The sequence below is a fragment of the Cherax quadricarinatus genome, chromosome 73 (assembly GCF_038502225.1).
Source record: "Cherax quadricarinatus isolate ZL_2023a chromosome 73, ASM3850222v1, whole genome shotgun sequence".
NCBI classification, from domain to species: Eukaryota; Metazoa; Arthropoda; class Malacostraca; order Decapoda; family Parastacidae; genus Cherax; species Cherax quadricarinatus.
In genome coordinates, this window is record NC_091364.1 from 1158334 (window position 1) to 1183578 (window position 25245).

General features: G+C 39.6%; 2 protein-coding genes across 5 annotated transcripts in view; one reads left to right on the forward strand and one right to left on the reverse strand.

The window, feature by feature from the left end:
• The window catches only part of LOC128705900 (DNA (cytosine-5)-methyltransferase PliMCI), a 72742-nt gene extending 67252 nt beyond the window's left edge, over window positions 1–5490 (forward strand). For both annotated transcript variants that reach the window (XM_070100516.1, XM_070100517.1), the window contains exons 23-24: window positions 4832–4948; window positions 5163–5490. In XM_070100516.1, coding sequence (XP_069956617.1) covers window positions 4832–4948; window positions 5163–5273 — 228 coding nt within the window. In that variant the 3' untranslated portion in view covers window positions 5274–5490. The remainder of the gene's footprint in view (window positions 1–4831; window positions 4949–5162) is intronic.
• A 14294-nt stretch (window positions 5491–19784) lies between these two features.
• The window catches only part of Oat (Ornithine aminotransferase precursor), a 72750-nt gene continuing 67289 nt past the window's right edge, over window positions 19785–25245 (reverse strand). For all 3 annotated transcript variants that reach the window (XM_070100520.1, XM_070100521.1, XM_070100522.1), the window contains exons 7-9: window positions 23541–23633; window positions 22235–22394; window positions 19785–21190 (exon numbers count right to left, since the gene is read on the reverse strand). In XM_070100520.1, the coding sequence (XP_069956621.1) occupies window positions 21030–21190; window positions 22235–22394; window positions 23541–23633 (414 nt within the window). In that variant the 3' untranslated portion in view covers window positions 19785–21029. The remainder of the gene's footprint in view (window positions 21191–22234; window positions 22395–23540; window positions 23634–25245) is intronic.

Consider the following 25245-nt stretch of genomic DNA (forward strand, 5'->3'; position numbering starts at 1 on the left):
GGTTACTAAAAGTATTATTCAGAGGGCTGAAGAGGGGTTGTTGAGGTGGTTTGGTCATTTAGAAAGGACGGAGCAAAATAGAATGACTTGTAGGGTGTATAAATCTGTAATGGAGGGAAGGCAGGGGTAGGGGTCGTCCCCAAAAAGATTGTAGGGAGGGGTAAAGGAGGTTTTGTGGGCAAGGGGCTTGGACTTCCAGCAAGCATGCGTGAGCATGTTAGATAGGAGTGAATGGAGACAAATGATTTTTGGGACCTGACAGACTGTTGAAGTGTGAGCAGGGCAATATTTTGTGAAGGGATTCGGGGAAACCGGTTAGCTGAACTTGAGTCCTGGAAATGGGAAGTACAATGCCTGCACTTTAAAGGAGGGGTTTGGGATATTGCCAGTTTGAAGGGACGTCTAAGCTGTCGTATCTGAGCGTCTCTGCAAAGACAGTGATTATGTATGATTGATGGTGAAAGTGTTGAATGATGAAATTTTTTTCTTTCTTTTTGGTTCACCCTGCCTCGGTGGGAAACGGCCTACGTGTTAAAAAAAAAAATTAGCTTTTTAATGCGGTATATATTTTGTTTCCTTTTTCAGGTGCTGTGTAACCTTTATAGGCTTAGTGCTTACCCTAGATTATAATATTTTTCATTTTCCACATCTGATGAATGTCTTTAAGATTACCACTGCAAGTTTAGTCTTTTGATACCATAGGACAGTGTTGAAACACCAGTAGTAGGAAAAAATTGCATGCAAATATTTTTAAGATTTTTTTGTCTTCATAGTAGTAAAAAAAATAAACTAAACATTGCTAGGAAATACGGTGTAAGTTGGATGTTATTTTTATTATAATTTGATTAAGAGTACAGTAGTACTAATACTGTTGCAGTCATGAATATGCACAATATTTTGGCCATGACTAATGCTAATACAGTAACTTTCATTTTAAGCTTATACAATTTTTTTTTTTTTATAGACAGTAATGTGGGCTAGTGCAAAGATGAGTAGTGGGGAGGTTGAAGAGGGTTGGATGAGTATTAAAAATGCAGTATTAGAATGTGGGGCAGAAGTTTGTGGTTATAGAAGGGTGGGGGTAGGAGGAAAGAGAAGTGATTGGTGGTGTGATAAAAGAGAAAAAGTTAGCTTATGAGAGGTTTTTACAAAGCAGAAGTGTAATAAGAAGAGCAGAGTATATGGAGAGTAAAAGAAAGGTGAAGAGAGAGGTGAGAGAGTGCAAAAGGAGAGCAGATGATAGAGTGGGAGAGGCACTGTCAAGAAATTTTACTGAAAATAAAAAAAAAATTTGGAGTGAGTTAAACAAGCTAAGAAAGATTAGGGAACGTATGGATTTGTCAGTTAAAAACAGAGTAGGGGAGTTAGTAGATGGGGAGAGGGAGGTATTAGGTAGATGGCAAGAATATTTTGAGGAATTTTAAATGTTGAGGAAGAAAGGTAGGCAGTAATTTCATGCACTTGCCAGGGAGGTATACCATCTTTTAGGAGTGAAGAAGAGCAGAATGTAAGTGTGGGGGAGGTACGTGAGGCATTACGTAGAATGAAAGGGGGTAAAGCAGCTGGAACTGATGGGGTCATGACAGAAGTGTTAAAAGCAGGGGGGGATATAGTGTTGGAGTGGTTGGTACTTTTGTTTAATAAATGTATGAAAGAGGGGAAGGTACCTAGGGATTGACAGAGAGCATGTATAGTCCCTTTATATAAAGGGAAGGGAGACAAAAGAGATTGTAAAAATTATAGAGGAATAAGTTTATTGAGTATACCAGGAAAAGCGTACGGTAGGGTTATTATTGAAAGAATTAGAGGTAAGACAGAATGTAGGATTGCGGATGAGCAAGGAGGTTTCAGAGTGGGTAGGGGATGTGTAGATCAAGCGTTTACATTGAAGCATATATGTGAACAGTATTTAGATAAAGGTAGGGAAGTTTTTATTGCATTTATGGATTTAGAAAAGGCATATGATAGAGTGGATAGGGGAGCAATGTGGCAGATGTTGCAAGTATATGGAATAGGTGGTAAGTTACTAAATGCTGTAAAGAGTTTTTATGAGGATAGTGAGGCTCAGGTTAGGGTGTGTAGAAGAGAGGGAGACTATTTCCTGGTAAAAGTAGGTCCTAGACAGGGATGTGTAATGTCACCATGGTTGTTTAATATGTTTATAGATGGGGTTGTAAAAGTAGTAAATGCTAGGGTGTTCGGGAGAGGGGTGGGATTAAATTATGGGGAATCAAATGCAAAATGGAAATTGACACAGTTACTTTTTGCTGATGATACTGTGCTTATGGAAGATTCTAAAGAAAAATTGCAAAGGTTAGTAGATGAGTTTGGGAATGTGTGTAAAGGTAGAAAGTTGAAAGTGAACATAGAAAAGAGTAAGGTGATGAGGGTATCGAATGATTTAGATAAAGAAAAATTGGATATCAAATTGTGGAGGAGTATGGAAGAAGTGATTGTTTTCAGATACTTGGGAGTTGAAGTGTCGGCGGATGGATTTATGAAGGATGAGGTTAATCATAGAATTGATGAAGGAAAAAAGGTGAGTGGTGCGTTGAGGTATATGTGGAGTCCAAAAACGTTATCTATGGAGGCAAAGAAGGGAATGTATGAAAGTATAGTAATACTAACACTCTTATATGGGTGTGAAGCTTGGGTTGTGAATGCAGCAGCGAGGAGGCAGTTGGAGGCAGTGGAGATGTCCTGTCTAAGGGCAATGTGTGGTGTGAATATTATGCAGAAAATTCGGAGTGTGGAAATTAGGAGAAGGTGTGGAGTTAATAAAAGTATTAGTCAGAGGGCTGAAGAGGGGTTGTTGAGGTGGTTTGGTCATTTAGAGAGAATGGATCAAAGTAGAATGACATGGAGAGCATTTAAATCTGTAGGAGAAGGAAGGTGGGGTAGGGGTCGTCTTTGAAAAGGTTGGAAAGAAGTGGTAAGGGAGGTTTTGTGGGCGAGGGGCTTGGACTTCCAGCAGGTGTGCATGAGCGTGTTCGATAGGAGTGAATGAAGACGAATGGTATTTGGGACCTGACGATCTGTTGGAATGTGAGCAGGGTAATATTTAGTGAAGGGATTCAGGGAAACCGGTTATTTTTATATAGCCGGACTTGAGTCCTGGAAATGGGAAGTACAATGCCCGCACTCTAAAGGAGGGGGTCTTGGGATATTAGCAGTTTGGAGGGATATGTTGTGTATCTTTATACGTATATGCTTCTAAACTGTTGTGTTCTGAGCACCTCTGCAAAAACAGTGATTATGTGTGAGTGAGGTGAATGTGTTGAATGATGATGAAAGTATTTTCTTTTTGGGGATTTTCTTTCTTTTTGGGTCACCCTGCCTCGGTGGGAGACGGCCGACTTGTTGAAAAAAAAAAATGAATGGTTGTGAATTTTTCTTCTTCTTTGGGTTACCTCTGTCTTGGCAAGAGATGACCATTTAAGTTGCCTCTCTATAACATGCATGACTTACAGAGGAAGAATTCTTATAAGGATACCTAGGATAATTATTAAACATGACAGTGGTAGTGAGATGCTAAGAGTGCTATCCCTTCAAAGGAGTACCTTGATTCTGGTGAAGTGCTCTTGATCCAAGGAATGGAAGTTTTTTCTTTCCTCATTACCTCACATTTTCCAGGAGTTGTATGACTTTGAGTTAAGTCCTTCTCATGGCCATGAATATAATTATAATTCTATGATAATGCAAGAAAATGCAGGGCATGTCAATAGTACATGCTGTGATGCAGTTGGAATTTATGTAAGCAATGTAATAATTGATTTTTCAATAACATTGTCGAGTTTATGTCCATAGATTATGTTGTTGAAATATGTAGATTTCTATCAATGCTCAGTAATAACCCACATGGAGACAAACTCAGGAGATTAATTGGTCTATATTTCAACCCCCCTCTGGGATCCACTACTGCTGAAGAGGATCCCAGAAGGGGATCGAAATATACAGATCAATTAATCTCCTCAGTTTGTCTCCACATGGGTTATTACTAAGCATCAACAAGTGTTCATTACACTTTATTCATTTCTATCAGTGTATAAAGCATATATACTTATTGCAGAAAGAATATAAATCTGAAGTGTATGGAAACTGTAAAGGATGTCTCAGGCAATGGTACTGGTGCAAGTCATGTTCACAGGGATTGGCACTACTCCTTCCCTTCCTTGATCATACCTAATCCCTAGGTGCTTTGCGATCCTTACAGAATTAGTGCTTCCCATTAATATACCGCAATTATGATAATCTAGGAAAGGATGGAAGGAGGCTGTTATGGTTTTGAGTTGTGAGGGGTTTCGGTAGCCTGCAGGCATATGTGTACATGTTACATTGCAGTAAATTAATTTATTCGTTTAAATTTGACATGTTGGAGTGGGAGCAAGGTAATATTTATGAAGAGATTCAGGAAAACTGGTTAGTCAAACCTAAGTTCTAGAGGTGGGAAATACTGTATAGTGACTGCACCCGTAAGGAATGAGAATATTACAGTTAAGAGGATCATTTGTGATGTGATATCTGTGAACTTATCGAAAGAATGAGTGATGGTGATTTTTTTTTTCCTTTGGGTCGCCTATCTTGATGGGAAAAAGAGCCACTTTATTTAATAGCTTTGTTTTTTTGTTGTTGTAGAATACACATATATTTCAAGTTAGTGTATAAGCCAAATTTTTATTATAAATTTTTTTTTATCATAGCCTAGCCTAGGTAGCCTAGTGTGGTTTGGCTTTATTTTACTTATGTTGCTTCTTTAGTTGTGACTTGTGGTGCCTTCTTTAGGTGGGTAAAAAAAAATGCTCATAATAAAATTTATTCTCGCATTCTTTAGGGACGTGTCTTACATCCAGAACAAACGAGGGTAGTAAGTGTACGGGAATGTGCAAGATCTCAAGGCTTCCCAGATACATATCGTTTCTATGGATCAATTTTGGATAAATATAGGCAGGTATGTTGGCAATGCAATGATACCTACATAGTTTTTGTGATACTTTGTTTTATTCTCACTTTTTCCAACAAATAATGTTTGGTGTACAGGAAATGGAAAATATTTTTGAATATTTGAATTAATTAGTAGCTATAATTAGCATAATTTGTGAAGGATCATGTTCTATAAAGAGAAGTAAATCTTTTCTTCTTTTTTTTTCTTTCTTTTTTTTCAGATTGGAAATGCAGTGCCCCCACCTATGGCACGTGCAATAGGACTGGAGATTCTAAAATGCTTGCAAATAAAGGAAAAGAATGAAGTTGCTAGGTTTGAAGTGCAAAAGTAGATGTAGGCTAACACTGTAAAGTCAGTGGAAAATTTTAATGTACAGTTTGGTACTGTATTCATAAATCGTATAAATTTTTTAGCAGAATTATATCAAATTTTAATTTTTATGTAGAAACAAGTTTATGAAAGTGTGTTTATATATTTTAACTTTTGATACCTTTTTAAATTACAATTTTAATAAAGCATATCAAGAGTGTAATAAAATGTAACTAAAGTGCCACTGTTCATTCACATTTCATTATTTATTGAAGATAATATTTATGTAAATTTATCATGAGGAACGTCTCCATTTTTTCTGTCAAGCTAAATTTGATCCATGTTTTCATTAACTATTTGCTCCATTACATACAGTAAACTCAGCAGTAGTCTGACCAGTCACATACCAGACCACAAATTGGCCAACTGAGGATAGAGCTTTGCTTCTTGCATTGAATGACCCACTTGGGTTTAGTGCTTCGTGGCATACAATACAGACTAGCTTAGAGTATGTTTAGGACTTGGTAGACTCAAAGTGTACAAAGTGATAATGAGTTTAACAATGTTAAAGACTTGATATTTGTATTCCAGGACTTGAGTCCTGGAGGTGAGAGATACAATGCCTGCACTCTGAAGGAGGGGTGAGGATATTGCAGTTTGGAGGGGCATCTGAACTGTGGTATCAACATGAATGAGGGATGCTGAATGTGTTTCCTGTTATTTGCATTACCCTACTTTAGTGGAAGAAGGCAGGTGTGTCAAAAAAAAAAAAATACAATATAGCTGATAGGATACCTGAATGAAGTGTGCTCGTTATTCTCTTCGTGCATTTTTTCACAGCTTCACTCTACCCTGTTATACTAAATGATCCTTACAGATTTAATGCATTTTTGTGAATATAGTAGTAATATAAGATGTCAAATGCCATTTTTATGTTTAACACTGCTAAGTGTGGTAAAACACACACATGAATTCTAATTGTACAATGTTTTGCTTAAACATAAGCTGTTTCGGATCTTGGAGAAGAAGATGCAGGTACCGTAAGTAGAATTTATATACGTATTTCATCACAGTGGGTGAAGACCTCTACCGGTCAGTGTTGTTCAATGTTTTCAGTTCCTCTGTTACCTGCAGAATTCTACACAATCCTTGCTGATTTATTGTGGCAGCCAGCTAAGGTGGGTGTCTACTCTTACTCTTAGTGTTCTTAGCTGTTTCTTACCCAATATGTTTTTATTCACCCTGTTTTGAAGGAATTTGCCACTAACTAGGGAGAAAAGAGAGGTTGCACCATCTACCCTTTATTTGGAGTGATTAACAGTGTATTAATATACTCTGTGCTCTACTAGTGTTCAGACCATATGGGAGTGTAAGCATTGGAGCTGTGGAACTATTAGTGCCCCGAAGGATGGTGTTTAAACTTATGTAAATGATGAATGGCAAGCACAATGTTCCTGTGAATCATGTAAAGGACTGCATATCTTCACAGAAACCATCAATATTGAGATGCAAATAACAATTTTTTTTTTTTTTTCAACAAGTCGGCCGTCTCCCACCGAGGCAGGGTGACCCAAAAAAGAAAGAAAATCCCCAAAAAGAAAATACTTTCATCATCATTCAACACTTTCACCACACTCGCACATTATCACTGTTTTTGCAGAGGTGCTCAGAATACAACAGTCTAGAAGCATACACATATAAAGATACACAACATATCCCTCCAAACTGCCAATATCCCAAACCCCTCCTTTAAAGTGCAGGCATTGTACTTCCCATTTCCAGGACTCAAGTCCGACTATATGAAAATAACCGGTTTCCGTGAATCCCTTCACTAAATATTACCCTGCTCACACTCCAACAGATCGTCAGGTCCCAAGTACCATTCGTCTCCCTTCACTCCTATCTAACACGCTCACGCACGCTTGCTGGAAGTCCAAGCCCCTTACCCACAAAACCTCCTTTACCCCCTCTCTCCAACCCTTTCGAGGACGACCCCTACCCCTCCTTCCTTCCCCTATAGATTTATATGCTTTCCATGTCATTCTACTTTGATCCATTCTCTCTAAATGACCAAACCACCCCAACAACCCCTCTTTTGCCCTCTGACTAATGTTTTTATTAACTCCACACCTTCTCCTAATTTCCACACTCCGAATTTTCTGCATAATATTTACACCACACATTGCCCTTAGACAGGACATCTCCACTGCCTCCAGCCGTCTCCTCGCTGCTGCATTTACCAATCAAAGCTTCACATCCATATAAGAGTGTTGGTACTACTATACTTTCATACATTCCCTTCTTTGCCTCCATAGATAACGTTTTTTGACTCCACATATACCTCAAGCCTAGAGAACAAATGGATTTGTCAGTTAAAAATAGGAGAGGAGAGTTATTAAATGGAGAGTTAGAGGTATTGGGAAGATGGAGGGAATATTTTGAGGAATTGTTAAATGTTGATGAAGATAGGGAAGCTGTGATTTCGTGTATAGGGCAAGGAGGAATAACATCTTGTAGGAGTGAGGAAGAGCCAGTTGTGAGTGTGGGGGAAGTTCGTGAGGCAGTAGGTAAAATGAAAGGGGGTAAGGCAGCCGGGATTGATGGGATAAAGATAGAAATGTTAAAAGCAGGTGGGGATATAGTTTTGGAGTGGTTGGTGCAATTATTTAACCCTTTGAGGGTCGACAGGCCCTCTCCGAAACTCGTTCTCAGGGTCGGCCAAATTTCAAAAAAAAAAAAATTATTTTTTCTTATGAAAAAATAGAGTATTTTTTTCTAAACATTATAGGCTAAACAAAAAAATTTTAGCGTCAATACTTACCGAGATATGGAGGTGTGAAATTTCCCAAAATTGAACAACATATGGTAACATCGCCGACTGCCGTCACCCGGTATTTTTCTATTTACTTTTTTATGTACTATTTTCAATTTTTTTTCAATTTTTCTTTTTCTGAGTAACTTTTATGGCCTCTGAGGCCAACATGATCAGTATTTTGTAAGTTATTTCTTTTTCAATACTACACAATAAGGGCGTAAACACTGTTGTCATTATTTTGTTTACAGAAAATATTTACACAAACAAACAATATGAAATGTTGTTTATTACTATTTTTCTATATTTTATATACACATATACATTATTATTATAATCAAGAGGGAAGCGCTAAACCCGGAGGATTATACAGCGCCTAGGGGAGGGGATGTGGAAGGCATTCAGGCTTAATTCGGGGAACTGGAGCACAGATCCAATTCCCTAAATCAAGAGCCCCTCACCAACATCAAGGAACCTTCCTTGAGGGGTACACATATACAGTCACAGGACATGTTTCTAGAAGTTCTGCAGCCTGTGGAACTCTTTGAAACATGGTGTCATGCACAGTGGAGTTTTGCACTCCTCACACATAAAACGAGTGTCTCTGCGTTGTCGTGGGCGTTTTTTTTTTTGTATGTGAACAGACGTAACACCTCTTCTGAGCCTTTTTCTTCAAAGCAGTAGCAGGCAGTTTTACCAGGAAGTGATCACCATGCTTCAGACGAGCAGGTAGTTGTTGATAATTTGGTGGGCGGTCAATTGCAGGTGCATTTCCTTGGTACTTGAATACTATTTGTCTGATGACAGACAAACAGAATTCGCCGTACTGTGGTTTGTTTCTGGTGCTCATCTTATACATATTATAAGCATTGAGCATGGAAATGTCCAGAAGATGGAAAAACAGTTTGATGTACCACTTATAACTCTTGCGAACACAATCAGCAAACCCAATCTGCATGTCACATTTGTCCACTGAACGCATGTTGAAGGTGTAATCAATCACAGCTGCAGGTTTTAGAATGGGTTCATTTCTCTCTCTATGCTGCCTGCCACTGTCTGCCATTTCATTAGGGTGAATTGATGACAACAGTGTGACATCTCGTTTGTCATGCCACCGAAATGCCATGATGTCATTGGCAGCAAACGCCTGCACCTCACCTCTGCGAGTGCCAGCATCAAACCTGGGCATATGTTTTCGATTTGCACGCACTGTGCCACACACATCTGTCATGTTCACTCGCAAAAAATCACTGAGTGAGGGGCTTGTGTACCAGTTATCTGTATATAATATATGCCCCTTACCAAGGTATGGTTCTATCATTGTTCGAACCACATCACCTGAGATGCCCAATAACTTCCTGGTATTTTGCAATGTATAACTTCCAGTGTACACAATAATATCCAATACCAGACCACTGTAACAATCACAAAGCACAAACAACTTTATACCAAAGCGTTTCCTCTTGCTTGGTATGTACTGCTTGAAAGAGAGTCTTCCTTTGAACAGAATCAAAGACTCGTCAATTACAAGCTTCCTGAAGGGATAAAAATGAGTACTGAATTTCTGTTTCAGATACACAAACACATTCCTAATCTTATATAACCTGTCAGTTCTGTCAGGCCTGGTTTTATCTGAGAAGTGAAGCATACGTAACATTAGCACAAATCGATTCACTGGCATTATATCACTGAAACCTGGTGTTGCAATCAGGGGGTCTGTTGACCAGTATGATTTCACTTTGTGCTTATACACATGTGGCATAAGCATTATTGTGGCAAAGAAAAGATACAGCTCAGCCACAGTTGCCTCCTTCCATTGGTGTAGACGTGATTTTGGTGAAAGTATTGTGTTTGCCATGGTGTACTCGTAGTATGTGTTGCTTTCCATGACAATACTTTTCATCAGTGGTTCGTCAAAGAATAACTCGAAACATTCCAGTTCAGTGGCATTGTTCCCAAGTGCACAAGATGGCCGTATTCCACTTTGGCTGCCATCAAACTGGTGGGGATTTGGAACAAAATTGACAGCTTCCTGCCAATCCCAGGTGCGGTCTGCTGGTGGGTACTGGACAATGACAGGTGGTTGTGGTTGTGGAGGTTGTGGTTGTGGAGGTTGTGGTTGTGGAGGCTGGTGTGGTGGGGGAGTGGGGGATGGTGGCCTTTGTTCTAGATCAGCTGAGGCAGCGGCGTGGGTGGCAGCGTGGGTGGCAGCATGGCCCACTGCTGGTGCCTCACCGCCGGCACCACTACCACCACGCACATTTTCCATCCCAATTGCAACAGTATCTTCGTCATTTTCACTGTCTGTTCCTGTTGTACAGCCACGGGATGTACTCCGAGATACACTCCTTCCCCTTGGAATAGCATATGGCACACTTCCAGAGCGCATATATCGTCGTATATACTGACGCTTCACTGGGGAATATTGCACTTCACTATCACTACTGGAACTAGTTTGAAGAGCTTGTAGTTCATATTCACTATCACTATCATCACCCATGCTCTCATCTGAGTCTGGGATTTGGGAAAATAGAAGTTTCCTCTTGGGTTCTGGAACAACTGAACGTGAACACGAGGGCCCAGCACCAGAGGTGGAAGGCTGAGGGTCGTCTGGGTTTTCTTCACTATTACCGATATTATGGTCATTAGTTTCGGTCAAAACCTCACTAAAACCACGAAACTCATCTTCACTGGCACTTCCATCACTATTAGAACTGTCACTGGGGAACAAAAGTGTCCCAATTCGCCGAGGAGTGAGGACCTTCTTACCGCGAGGCATGGTGGACATTGTTTACTAAGAGGGCATTCCCACAATGCACCACTGGGTCCCAGATTTTTTTTCTACCGCGCACACTGACCACGCAGACCCATTCTCTCACACCTAGGCCTATCAGCCTTTTCGCGCGAGATTTGAGGCTGCTAGAATTTATGCGTACTAGTACGTCAAAAACCCCTACGCGTAAGACGTACTAGTACGACGAAAACCCTCAAAGGGTTAATAAATGTATGGAAGAGGGTAAGGTACCTAGGGATTGGCAGAGAGCATGCATAGTTCCTTTGTATAAAGGCAAAGGGGATAAAAGAGAGTGCAAAAATTATAGGGGGATAAGTCTGCTGAGTATACCTGGTAAAGTGTATGGTAGAGTTATTATTGAAAGAATTAAGAGTAAGACGGAGAATAGGATAGCAGATGAACAAGGAGGCTTTAGGAAAGGTAGGGGGTGTGTGGACCAGGTGTTTACAGTGAAACATATAAGTGAACAGTATTTAGATAAGGCTAAAGAGGTCTTTGTGGCATTTATGGATTTGGAAAAGGCGTATGACAGGGTGGATAGGGGGGCAATGTGGCAGATGTTGCAAGTGTATGGTGTAGGAGGTAGGCTACTGAAAGCAGTGAAGAGTTTTTACGAGGATAGTGAGGCTCAAGTTAGAGTATGTAGGAAAGAGGGAAATTATTTCCCAGTAAAAGTAGGCCTTAGACAAGGATGTGTGATGTCACCGTGGTTAATATATTTATAGATGGGGTTGTAAGAGAAGTAAATGCGAGGGTCTTGACAAGAGGCGTGGAGTTAAAAGATAAAGAATCACACACAAAGTGGGAGTTGTCACAGCTGCTCTTTGCTGATGACACTGTGCTCTTGGGAGATTCTGAAGAGAAGTTGCAGAGATTGGTGGATGAATTTGGTAGGGTGTGCAAAAGAAGAAAATTAAAGGTGAATACAGGAAAGAGTAAGGTTATGAGGATAACAAAAAGATTAGGTGATGAAAGATTGAGTATCAGATTGGAGGGAGAGAGTATGGAGGAGGTGAATGTATTCAGATATTTGGGAGAGGACGTGTCAGCGGATGGGTCTATGAAAGATGAGGTGAATCATAGAATTGATGAGGGAAAAAGAGTGAGTGGTGCACTTAGGAGTCTGTGGAGACAAAGAACTTTGTCCTTGGAGGCAAAGAGGGGAATGTATGAGAGTATAGTTTTACCAACGCTCTTATATGGGTGTGAAGCATGGGTGATGAATGTTGCAGCGAGGAGAAGGCTGGAGGCAGTGGAGATGTCATGTCTGAGGGCAATGTGTGGTGTGAATATAATGCAGAGAATTCGTAGTTTGGAAGTTAGGAGGAGGTGCGGGATTACCAAAACTGTTGTCCAGAGGGCTGAGGAAGGGTTGTTGAGGTGGTTCGGACATGTAGAGAGAATGGAGCGAAACAGAATGACTTCAAGAGTGTATCAGTCTGTAGTGGAAGGAAGGCGGGGTAGGGGTCGGCCTAGGAAAGGTTGGAGAGAGGGGGTAAAGGAGGTTTTGTGTGCGAGGGGCTTGGACTTCCAGCAGGTATGCATGAGCGTGTTTGATAGGAGTGAATGGAGACAAATGGTTTTTAATACTTGACGTGCTGTTGGAGTGTGAGCAAAGTAACATTTATGAAGGGGTTCAGGGAAACCGGCAGGCCGGACTTGAGTCCTGGAGATGGGAAGTACAGTGCCTGCACTCTGAAGGAGGGGTGTTAATGTTGCAGTTTAAAAACTGTAGTGTAAAGCACCCTTCTGGCAAGACAGTGATGGAGTGAATGATGGTGAAAGTTTTTCTTTTTCGGGCCACCCTGCCTTGGTGGGAATCGGCCAGTGTGATAATAATAAAAAAAAATATACCTCAACGCACCACTCACCTTTTTTCCCTCATCAATTCTATGATTAACCTCATCCTTCATAAATCCATCCACTGACACGTCAACTCCCAAGTATCTGAAAACATTCACTTCTTCCATACTCCTCCTCCCCAATTTGATATCCAATTTTTCTTTATCTAAATCATTTGATACCCTCATCACCTTACTCTTTTCTATGTTCACTTTCAACTTTCTACCTTTACACACATTCTCAAACTCATCCACTAGCCTTTGCAATTTTTCTTTAGAATCTCTCATAAGCACAGTATCATCAGCAAAAGGTAACTGTGTCAATTCCCATTTTTAATTTGATTCCCCATAATTTAACCCCACCCCTCTCCCGAACACCCTAGCATTTACTTCTTTTTCAACCCCATCTATAAATATATTAAACAACCATGGTGACATTACACATCCCTGTCTAAGACCTACTTTTACTGGGAAGTATTTTCCCTCTCTTCTACACACCCTAACCTGAGCCTCACTATCCTCATAAAAACTCTTTACAGCATTTAGTAACTTACCACCTATTCCATATACTTGCAACATCTGCCACATTGCTCCTCTATCCACTCTATCATATGCCTTTTCTAAATCCATAAATGCAATAAAAACTTCCCTACCTTTATCTAAATACTGTTCACATATATGCTTCAATGTAAACACTTGATCTACACATCCCCTACCCACTCTGAAACCTCCCTGCTCATCCGCAATCCTACATTCAAGACACTAACAATATTCCAGTAATTAATTTTTACAGTGGGCTTGAAGAAGATAAATTATGTAACATCACAGTCACTAGTGAGATGGTTGTTAAGCAGATAGACAGACTGAAGCAAAATAAGTCGCCGGGTCCTGATGAGGTTTTTTCAAGGGTTCTTAAGGAATGCAAAATGGAGCTCTGTGAACCATTAACTAATATTTTTAATTTATCTCTTCAAACAGGTGTAGTGTCTGATAACTAATATTTTTAATTTATCTCTTCAAACAGGTGTAGTGTCTGATATGTGGAAGATGGCTAATGTAATTCCTATTTTTAAAACAGGGGACAAGTCTTTACCGTCAAATTACCGCCCAATAAGCCTGACCTCAATTGTAGGCAAATTACTAGAGTCAATTATAGCTGAGATTATAAGAAGCCATCTCGATAAGCATAGCTTGATTAATGATACTCAGCATGGATTCACAAGAGGCCGGTCTTGTCTAACTAATTTATTAACTTTCTTCAGTAAAGCTTTTGAGGCTGTTGACCACAATAAAGAATTTGATATTATTTACTTAGATTTTAGTAAGGCTTTTGATAGAGTTCCGCACCATAGACTGTTAAAGAAAGTGGCAGCTCATGGCATTGGGGGAAAAGTGCTCTCGTGGATCGAGTCATGGCTAACTGACAGGAAGCAGAGTGTGTCCATAAATGGGGTTAAGTCCGAGTGGGGATCTGTGACAAGTGGCGTTCCACAGGGATCAGTCTTGGGCCCGTTGTTGTTTATAATATATATCAATGATCTTGATGAGGGAATTACTAGTGATATGAGCAAATTCGCCGATGACACAAAGATAGGTAGGATAATTGATTCAAACGTAGATGTTATGGAACTTCAGGAGGATTTAAGCAAACTCTATTCTTGGTCAGAAAAGTGGCAGATGCAGTTCAATGTAGATAAATGCAAGGTTCTGAAGCTTGGGAGTGCCCATAACCCTAGTACTTATAAGTTAAATGATGTAGAACTTAGCCATACAGATTGCGGAAAGGACTTGGGGGTTATGGTGAGCAGCAACCTTAAACCAAGACAGCAATGCCTAAGCGTACGTAATAAGGCAAATAGATTACTGGGATTTATATCAAGAAGTGTAAGCAACAGAAGTCCAGAGGTCATACTGCAGCTTTATACATCATTAGTAAGGCCTCACCTAGATTATGCAGCTCAGTTCTGGTCTCCATATTACAAAATGGACATAAATTCGTTAGAAAACATTCAGCGTAGGATGACTAAGTTAATACATAGCATTAGAAATCTTCCTTATGAAGAAAGATTGAAGACTCTTAAGTTACATTCACTTGTTAGACGAAGAATGAGGGGAGACCTGATCGAAGTGTATAAGTGGAAGATAGGTATTAATAAAGGGGATATTAATAAGGTCTTGAGGATGTCTCTCCAAGAGAGAACCCGCAGTAATGGATTTAAATTAGATAAGTTTAGATTTAGAAAGGACATAGGAAAGTATTGGTTTGGAAATAGGGTAGTTGATGAGTGGAACAGTCTACCTAGTTGGGTTATTGAGGCTGGGACTTTGGGTAGTTTCAAATCTAGGTTGGATAAGTACATGAGTGGGAGGGGTTGGATTTGAGTGGGACTTTCACATCAGAGCTTATTTCTTGGGGGGCATTGAAAATTGGGTGGGCAAATGTTTTGTTAGTGGGATGAATTGTAAAGGACCTGCCTAGTATGGGCCAGCAGGCCTCCTGCAGTGTTCCTCCTTTCTTATGTTCTTATTCTGTCTTCTCTAATTCTTTCAATTATAACCCTACTGTATACTTTTCCTGGTATACTCAGTAAACTTATTCCTCTATAATTTTTACAATCTCTTTTGTCCCCTTTCCCTTTATATAAAGGGACTATACATGCTCTCTGCCAATCCCTAGGTACCTTCCCCTCTTTCACACATTTATTAAACAAAAGTACCAACCACTCCAACACTATATACCCCCCTGCTTTTAACATTTCTGTCATGATCCCATCAGTTCCAGCTGCTTTACCCCCTTTCATTCTATGTAATGCCTCGCGTACCTCCACCACTTACATTCTGTTCTTCTTCACTCCTAAAAGATGGTATGCCTCCCTGGCCAGTGCATGAAATTACCACCTCCCTTTCTTCCTCAACATTTAAAAGTTCCTCAAAATATTCTCGCCATCTACCTAATACCTCCCTTTCCCCATCTACTAATTCCCCTACTCTGTTTTTAACTGACAAATCCATACTTTCCCTAGGCTTTCTTAACTTGTTTAACTCCAAAATTTTTTCTTATTTTCATTAAAATTTCTTGACAGTGCCTCTCCCACCCTATCATCTGCTCTCCTTTTGCACTCACCACTCTCTTCACCTTTCTTTTACTCTCCATATACTCTGCTCTTCTTATAACACTTCTGCTTTGTAAAAGCCTCTCATAAGCTACCTTTTTCTCTTTTATCACACCCTTTACTTCATCATTCCACCAATCACTCCTCTTCCCTCCTGCCCCCACCCTCCTATAACCACAAACTTCTGCCCCACATTCTAATACTGCATTTTTAAAACTATTCCAACCCTCTTCAACCCCCCCCCCCCACTACTCATCTTTGCACTAGCCCATCTTTCTGCCAATAGTCGCTTATATCTCGCCCGAACTTCCTCCTCCCTTAGTTTATACACTTTCACCTCCCTCTTACTTGTTGTTGCCACCTTCCTCTTTTCCCATCTACCTCTTACTCTAACTGTAGCTACAACTAAATAATGATCCGATATATCAGTTGCCCCTCTATAAACATGTACATCCTGGAGCCTACCCATCAACCTTTTATCCACCAATACATAATCTAACAAACTACTTTCATTACGTGCTACATCATACCTTGTATATTTATTTATCCTCTTTTTCCACATTTTTTTTTTTTTTTTTCTACAAGTTGGTCTTCCCCCATCAATCTTGTAGATTGATGGACTGAACACATCGACTCCAGGCTGAGGGACTGATTACCTCATACTCCTCCTCTCCTTACGCCTTCCTCTTTGTATTGGACTGATGAAGCCACTGTGTGGCGAAACGTTTCCTGAATAAAGATTCCCATATGCTGCATAAGTGTCGCAGTAGTAGTAGTCGAAGTAGTAGTAGCAGCTGTGAAGCGGTAATGTGGATGTCCTCTGAACCAGGATTCCATGATGTTGCAGTGTCTGACAAGTTTGTACATGAATGGTATACAATACTGACAAGTTGAAAAATTTAGACACTTGCAACATCTGGGTATCTTTATTGTAGACGTTTTGCCAACCGGTGGCTTTATCAATACAAATCCTACAATAAAGATACCCAGATGTTGCACGTGTCTAACTTTTTCAACTTGTCGGTATTGTATACCGTTCGTGTACAATTGTTAAACTAATCTAGGTTACAGATTTTTCAGTGTATCTATATTTACAGGAAAGCAGTCATCGGCACAAAGGTCCAAATTTCAGGAAGGTTAACTTTGAGTTCAAGGTGGCTAGGGATTAGCCATCAGGGAAGTCAGCTAGGGACAGGCTCCATATCTCAAGTAAGTGCAGTTCATGTTCATGCATAGATAATACTGGCCCTCCATTCATTTATCAGAATAAGAATGTACAAGAAGATTTGTGAGGGTAGGACTGTGGCATTAGTTGCACTGTGAAGGCAGTAACCACCTTGTTTTAAAGCCCTCACACGTTTCCACAACTTAGAGCATGGCCTCCAATTTCATGTTCTAGTTTAAGCAGTAGGATACTGCATCAAAGCTTGTTATAGATCAGTTAAGAGGGCCAATGAATATTCATTATTTTCTAGAGAAGCAAAAATTGAGTTAGCCATTTTTGTAACTGCATCATTTGTATGTTTTCCTGGCATGAAACCAAATTGGTGAAGATTAAAAATATTATTATATGTTAACCTAAGAATGAGTATTTTTATTTATTGCAAAACTTTTAGATAATATAAATTGCTTCAATATGATAACACACGAGTGAATTTGTTTGGCAAAAAGCAGGGCCAGGATCTGAAAATCAAGCCCTGCAACCACAGCATAAGTGACTGTGTATATCAGCTTTGTCTTAGATCATCTTTAGTAGTACAGGAAAGTGAATAGTCTTGTATGTTGAGGGGACGGGTAACGCCAGGAGGGCTAGCCTAGCATGGGCCAGTAGGCCTACTGGAATGTTCCGTTGTTCTTGCCACTGGTTGGTGATTAGGGTGTGGGACCTGAAGTCTGGAGCAGCAATATGGTTCACACAGGGTAGCTTCAATTTTTTTTTTTTTGTGGGCGTGTATCTTAATTAAAAGCCAAATTCAACAACATTTCAGTAGGAAAATGTATCATTGATTCAGTTTCAGAGTTTGCCACAAAAAAAATACATTCTTGCTCCAGACTTTAGATTCCCACAGCCTGACCACACTAGTAATCACCAGCTCACAATTGCATCTTGTACAAGCAAAAGTAAGAATAAAATCATTATCTAGCTTAGCTCTTTCTAATGCAATATTGTGGCAGTATTTTAAGTGTCCTTTTACCTAACATATTGATGGTAATTCTGCAGCGCTGTATAGCCCTTGTGGCTTAGCGCTTCTTTTTGATAATAATAATGATGGTAATTCTACCAACATTATTACAAAGATCCTTCTGAAAACTAGTGTCCAGGTACAATGCTCCTTAAAAGAAAAGGAAAGGGGGGGGGGCCTGTCCCTTAATATGACCCATATCTTAGCTTTGCTTATGATATAAACCAAGACTTTTCACTGTCCTGTACTAATCACCATCTGGGACAGAGTTCAAAATATACATTCTACTTACACTTTCTCTGTAGACTTTGATGTTTCATTTTTATGTAGTATAATTTGAAAAGAGTTATAATTGAAAGAATTAAGAGTAAGACGGAGAATAGGATAGCAGATGAACAAGGAGGCTTTAGGAAAGGTAGGGGGTGTGTGGACCAGGTGTTTACAGTGAAACATATAAGTGAACAGTATTTAGATAAGGCTAAAGAGGTCTTTGTGGCATTTATGGATTTGGAAAAGGCGTATGACAGGGTGGATAGGGGGGCAATGTGGCAGATGTTGCAAGTGTATGGTGTAGGAGGTAGGTTACTGAAAGCAGTGAAGAGTTTTTACGAGGATAGTGAGGCTCAAGTTAGAGTATGTAGGAAAGAGGGAAATTTTTTCCCAGTAAAAGTAGGCCTTAGACAAGGATGTGTGATGTCACCGTGGTTTAATATATTTATAGATGGGGTTGTAAGAGAAGTAAATGCGAGGGTCTTGGCAAGAGGCGTGGAGTTAAAAGATAAAGAATCACACACAAAGTGGGAGTTGTCACAGCTGCTCTTTGCTGATGACACTGTGCTCTTGGGAGATTCTGAAGAGAAGTTGCAGAGATTGGTGGATGAATTTGGTAGGGTGTGCAAAAGAAGAAAATTAAAGGTGAATACAGGAAAGAGTAAGGTTATGAGGATAACAAAAAGATTAGGTGATGAAAGATTGAATATCAGATTGGAGGGAGAGAGTATGGAGGAGGTGAACGTATTCAGATATTTGGGAGTGGACGTGTCAGCGGATGGGTCTATGAAAGATGAGGTGAATCATAGAATTGATGAGGGAAAAAGAGTGAGTGGTGCACTTAGGAGTCTGTGGAGACAGAGGGGAATGTATGAGAGTATAGTTTTACCAACGCTCTTATATGGGTGTGAAGCGTGGGTGATGAATGTTGCAGCGAGGAGAAGGCTGGAGGCAGTGGAGATGTCATGTCTGAGGGCAATGTGTGGTGTGAATATAATGCAGAGAATTCGTAGTTTGGAAGTTAGGAGGAGGTGAGGGATTACCAAAACTGTTGTCCAGAGGGCTGAGGAAGGGTTGTTGAGGTGGTTCGGACATGTAGAGAGAATGGAGCGAAACAGAATGACTTCAAGAGTGTATCAGTCTGTAGTGGAAGGAAGGCGGGGTAGGGGTCGGCCTAGGAAAGGTTGGAGGGAGGGGGGCTTGGACTTCCAGGAGGCATGCATGAGCGTGTTTGATAGGAGTGAATGGAGACAAATGGTTTTTAATACTTGACGTGCTGTTGGAGTGTGAGCAAAGTAACATTTATGAAGGGATTCAGGGAAACCGGCAGGCCGGACTTGAGTCCTGGAGATGGGAAGTACAGTGCCTGCACTCTGAAGGAGGGGTGTTAATGTTGTAGTGTAAAGCACCCTTCTGGCAAGACAGTGATGGAGTGAATGATGGTGAAAGTTTTTCTTTTTCGGGCCACCCTGCCTTGGTGGGAATCGGCCAGTGTGATAATAAATAAAATAATTTGAAAATTCTTGCTTTTTAGGAAAAATTTATTTAAAATTTTTTTTTTTTTACATGTTCAGAAAAAGTTACATATATAAAACCTAAGAAAAATTTAGGGTTCAAACCTATAGCAGGCCAGTGTTATCCATTGTACCATGCTAGCCTAACATGATTCATCCAACTAGAAAGGTTTCTATATACTATAGGAGGGTTAGCATGGATCCTACTGTTTTAACAGTGCAAGTTTTTAGACTAATCTTGCACCACATGGCTGTAACATGCACTAGCTAAAGTTCCTTCAAAGTTATGCATCTAAATCATTGAACAGTTGTAAACAATTCACGGCTAGGCCAGTGTGCTATTACAGTGGGGCTTATGGTATACAAAATGATACCTGGTTGGAACAATACAGTGGGTAGCACACTGACCTACTAGAAACAGGAACTAGCTTGTCATGGATTCAAACCTTCCTACTGAGAGAGTTGGTTAAAGCTTTGCCACTGATTTTCAGTCATCCATAACAGCTTTAAAGGGACTTGCACTAGAGCATAATGGCATAAGATTAGTCTGCATTGTGATGCATGGTACAGTGGATAATACACTAGTTTGGCATGGGTTCAATCCCTGTCTTCACAGTTGTTTACAATTTTGCGAGTCCACTATTTTTCACTGGAGGATTCTAATATCATATCACAGTAAAAAAGATAAGCATGTATATATAAAAAGTTGTAGTACATCCTGCAAGTCAGACACTACAAAAGCTTTCACATTCTTGGAGTCAAAGCACTCTTCCAAATATATCTTCTCCCTAGGAATTAAACCATCCTATTCCTTTCTAATTTACTGGATATCTCAAGGTAGGTTCCTTGGATCAACAGCCTATCTATCCTTGAATGTACCCACATTACCTTTCCCCTCCAATAAATGCTATATTTCCTAGTATAAGCAAGTCTCCTTACCACTGCTGACCTAGGTACCTGTGGGTTACATCCTGAGTGTTAAAGGACCTCAACAAAAATAAGCCACAGTGCTAGACTTTCTTGGGTTAATAATCTGAAGTCATAAATCTACAGAGCCTTGATTTAAATATATGTATCACATTATTACCTTAATGATCTTTGGAACTTTAAAGTTTCATACCAATGGATCACACTTATTAAATCTCTTCTGGAATGCTTTGTCTTTTTAAGCTACATGTCTAGTACAATTGCCTTTAACATCGTTTTAATCTTGGAATTGATCATTATCAGTTCGTTCTATTTAAAAAATTACTACAGTGAGAAGATAGTATTTGTGATAATACCAACACATTCTGTTATTTCCTCTTCTGTGATACACAACGGTGGAGCAAATCTTATTATGTCCCCATGTGTAGGCTTGGCAAGCAACCCATTATCCTTAAGTCGTAAGCATACTTCCCATGCATCAAACTCTGTAATACAAAGAAAATATGCAAGACATTTCTGAAGCAATATGATAAGAATAAATACAAATGTATACCTCTAATTCATAAGTATTGTACCCCTTGAGGTATTATACTTGTCCTTTCCTTTCTTGAATCAAACCTGGTTACCATTCCTTGTGTTGTATGACCCTAGGGGTTTAGCACTTCCCGTAAAAAAAATTTTTGTGATGCATCGGCCGTTTCCCACCGAGGCAGGGCGACTCAAAAAGAAAAAAGCTTTCATCACTCATACATAATCACTGTATTCCCACTTACAGAACTCAAGTCCGGCTAACCGGTTTCCCTTAACAAAATATTACCCTGCTTACACTCCAACAGCTTGTCAAGTCCCAAAAACCATTCGTCTCAATTCACTCCTAACACACTCATGCACGCTTGCTGGAAACCCAAGCCCCTCACCAACAAAACCTCCTTTTTGGGGATGACCCCTACCCCACCTTCCTTCAACAGATTTATACGCTCTCAAAGTCATTCTTTCTAAATGACTAAACCACCTCGACAACCCCTCTTCAGCAACTCCACACCACCAATTCTCTGCATAATATTTACATCATCTCCACTGCCTCCAGCTGCAGCATTTACAACCCAAACTTCACACCCATATAAGAGTGTTGGTACCACTACACTCGTACATTTCCTTCTTTGCCTCCATGGATACCTCAACACACCACTTGCCTTTTTTCCTTCATCAACCCATCCCATAATAATATAAGGTACAATATATCAAAATGTTGGTGATGAATGACCCATACAGGTTTATCACCTTATTGTAAAGACAATAACAAACTATTCATTCTACACTGCAGTAAACCTTCAATTGGATGTACATCAGAAATACGGGACAAAATCCACGTCAACTGATTTAGAAACGATGGACAAAGTTTGGTTTTGTTACAATCCCATTTCTGTGCACCACAGTTACCATTACCTGCCACCCACTCCCCCTTTTAGTCTTAAATTGAGCATTTACTCTTATCCAAAATAGCCAAGAGACAAAAAAGTTCTACTTACTCTCGTTGATAACAATGGCATTCAGTAGTCCTCGTCCTCGCACAACGGAAATTATTTCCTTTGGTAATTTTGATAGCTCAGAGCGTAAGATTAAGCCCATCTTTTCTGCATTCCTTGCCAGGTTCTCTTCCTCTATCACTTGCAAAGCTACTAGACCAACCTGAAGTAGAAATTTTCATAAAGAATGTTATGAGAGACAAATATGTTTTCATTCTATATTATATGTGGTGGATTCAGATCAGGTTATGTTCGTCGCTTCAAGTGTTAGACGTTTTCCACGTTGCTATTACACCTCGCTCATCTTTCCACTATATAAACTCCTGTATTTCACATACTTGAAAAGACGTGCAGATTAAGCCAAACACTATTATACTCAAAGTTTCCTACTCGTGGTATTCACGTACTTTTCAGCTTATAATACATTCATTCGTATTAAAAAAATTCTGTATCCAAAACATGTAAAATAAAGTCTCTCCCGAAAGCTCCCTCTGTAGACACCCTGATTATAATCTGTGCCAGTCCTGAAAGGTTAAGATGAGTACACAAGATATGTAATTCACCTATAGGAGGGCTGCTGCTCTAAAGCAAAAAATCTCTGTAAAGTGAAACACAACCTTTTTTCACTTTCAAATGCATATAAAAGCCTGACAACATGCTTACACTATCATATGTTAAGTGAGCAACAGAGCTAGGCCTTAAAATATGCATATACAATGCACACATTATTTATCTTAAAAGATTTTTGTCCCGAGCTTATACCAAGTGTTGTATGTATTTATTGTAGAAAGTCTGAATAAATGAAAAATGGGTATAACTGAAAGCCAATGCATTAGCAAAACACTGTTAAGCAGGGCCTGCCTGTGATTGTGGGTAAGAAGCAAGATTAGGACTGAGAGCAGGTTTACCATAGGCTGATTACATGCAGGTCTTTTCACGTCCCAGAATTTGGCTCGTTAAAGTTAGCATTCCAGGCTGTACTATCAAATATCATTTTAAAAAACTAAGCACTAAATCCACATGGGTCACAGAGTGCTGATCAAATTTCATAAAGTCAAAGTGTCAAAGTTAGGTTAGGATAAAATTTATCAGTTAACCATACATGTTGTGATGATCCATAACAAATTACCAAATGACTTTGTCATTAACTAATGACCTGATTTATATAGGTAATTAATATTTGTCCTTAAAGATATATACACTATACCCAAAATATACTAGCACATAACATGAGAAATAATATAGATATTGAATAAATTTTTTTAAGAATATGGAGGTGGGTGAAGTTGGATGAACAAAATAGACATACCTTACAGCCTAGAGGATTGCCACCATAGGTGGAGCCATGTTCTCCTTGTTTGATGCACAACATGACCTCATCATTTGCCAGCACAGCTGATACCTGTAAACAATTAAAAACACTTTTTTTTTTAACAATTTGGCTCTCTCTCTCTACGAGACAGGATGACCAAAAAAAAAAAAAAAACAATCGCCGTCAATCACTCTTTGCAGAGGTGCTCAGGTATGATAGTTTAGATCTCCTTGTTGATTTGTTTTTCCCATACATCCTGGCAAGTTCTAGCACTCAAAAACCACTCAAACTTTTGAACAAGTAGTTTCTTAAATTCCATCGTGTTTCTCACTTTCTTTACCAAAGGAACTTTACTAGGAACTTGGGGGCCATGGTTACTTATTTTGCAGTTGCACTTAATGTAAAACCACCAAAAACAATGAATGTATACCGAAATGTTTGGATGAATGAGCAGAAGCTTCCTCACTTGCCCAGAGAGACAGCCAAACTGATGTGCAAAGCAGCTGGGCTGGCAGAGGGATGTGTCCCATACAGCCGATAACCGTAGCTCATGAGAGGTTTTTACAAAGTAGAAGTGTTATAAGAAGAGCAGAGTATATGGAGAGTAAAAGAAAGGTGAAGAGAGTGGTGAGAGAGGAGAGGAGAGCAGATGATAGAGTGGGAGAGGCACTGTCAAGAAATTTTGATGAAAATAAGAAAAAGTTTTGGAGTGAGATAAACAAGTTAAGAAACCCTAGGGAACGAATGGATTTGTCAGTTAAAAGCAGAATAGGGGAGCTGGAGGCATTGGGTAGATGGTGGGAATATTCATGCACTGGACAGAGAGGTATAACATCTTTTAGGAGTGAAGAAGAGCAGGATGCGAGTGTGGGGAAGGTGCGTGAGGCATTACATAGAAAGGGGGTAAAGCAGCTGGAACTGATGGGATCATGACAGAAGTGTTAAAAGCACGGGGGGATATAGTGTTGGAGTGTTAGTATTTTTGTTTTAATAAATGTATGAAAGAAGGAAAGGTACCTAGGGATTGGCAGAGAGCATATGATACTGTATACTGATAATATAAGATCAATTTTGTATAGTCCCTTTATATAATGGAAGGGGGACAAAAGAGATTGTAAAAATCATAGGGGAATAAGTTTACTGAATATACCAGGAAAAGTGTATGGTAGGGTTATTATTGAAAGAATTAGAGGTAAGACAGAGAGTAGGATTGCAGATGAGCAAGGAGGGGATGTGTAGATCAAGTGTTTACGTTGAAGCATATATGTGAACAGTATTTAGATAAAGGTAGAAAGTTTTCATTGCATTTATGGATTTAGAAAACGTATATGATAGTGGATAGGGGAGCAATGTGGCAGATGTTGCAAGTATATGGAATAGGTAGCAAGTTACTAAATGCTGTAAAGAGTTTTTATGAGGATAGCGAGGCTCAGGTTAGCGTGTGTAGAAGAGAGGGAGATTACTTCACGGTAAAAGTAGGTCTTAGAGAGGGATGTGTAATGTCACCATGTTGTTTAATATATTTATAGATGGGGTTGTAAAAGAAGTAAATGTTTGGGTGTTCAGGAGAGGGGTGGGATTAAATTATGGAGAATCAAACACAAAATGGGAGTTACACAGTTTCTTATTGCTGATGATACTGTGCTTATGGGAGATTCTAAAGAAAAGTTGCAAAGGTTAGTGAATGAGTTTGGGAGTGTGT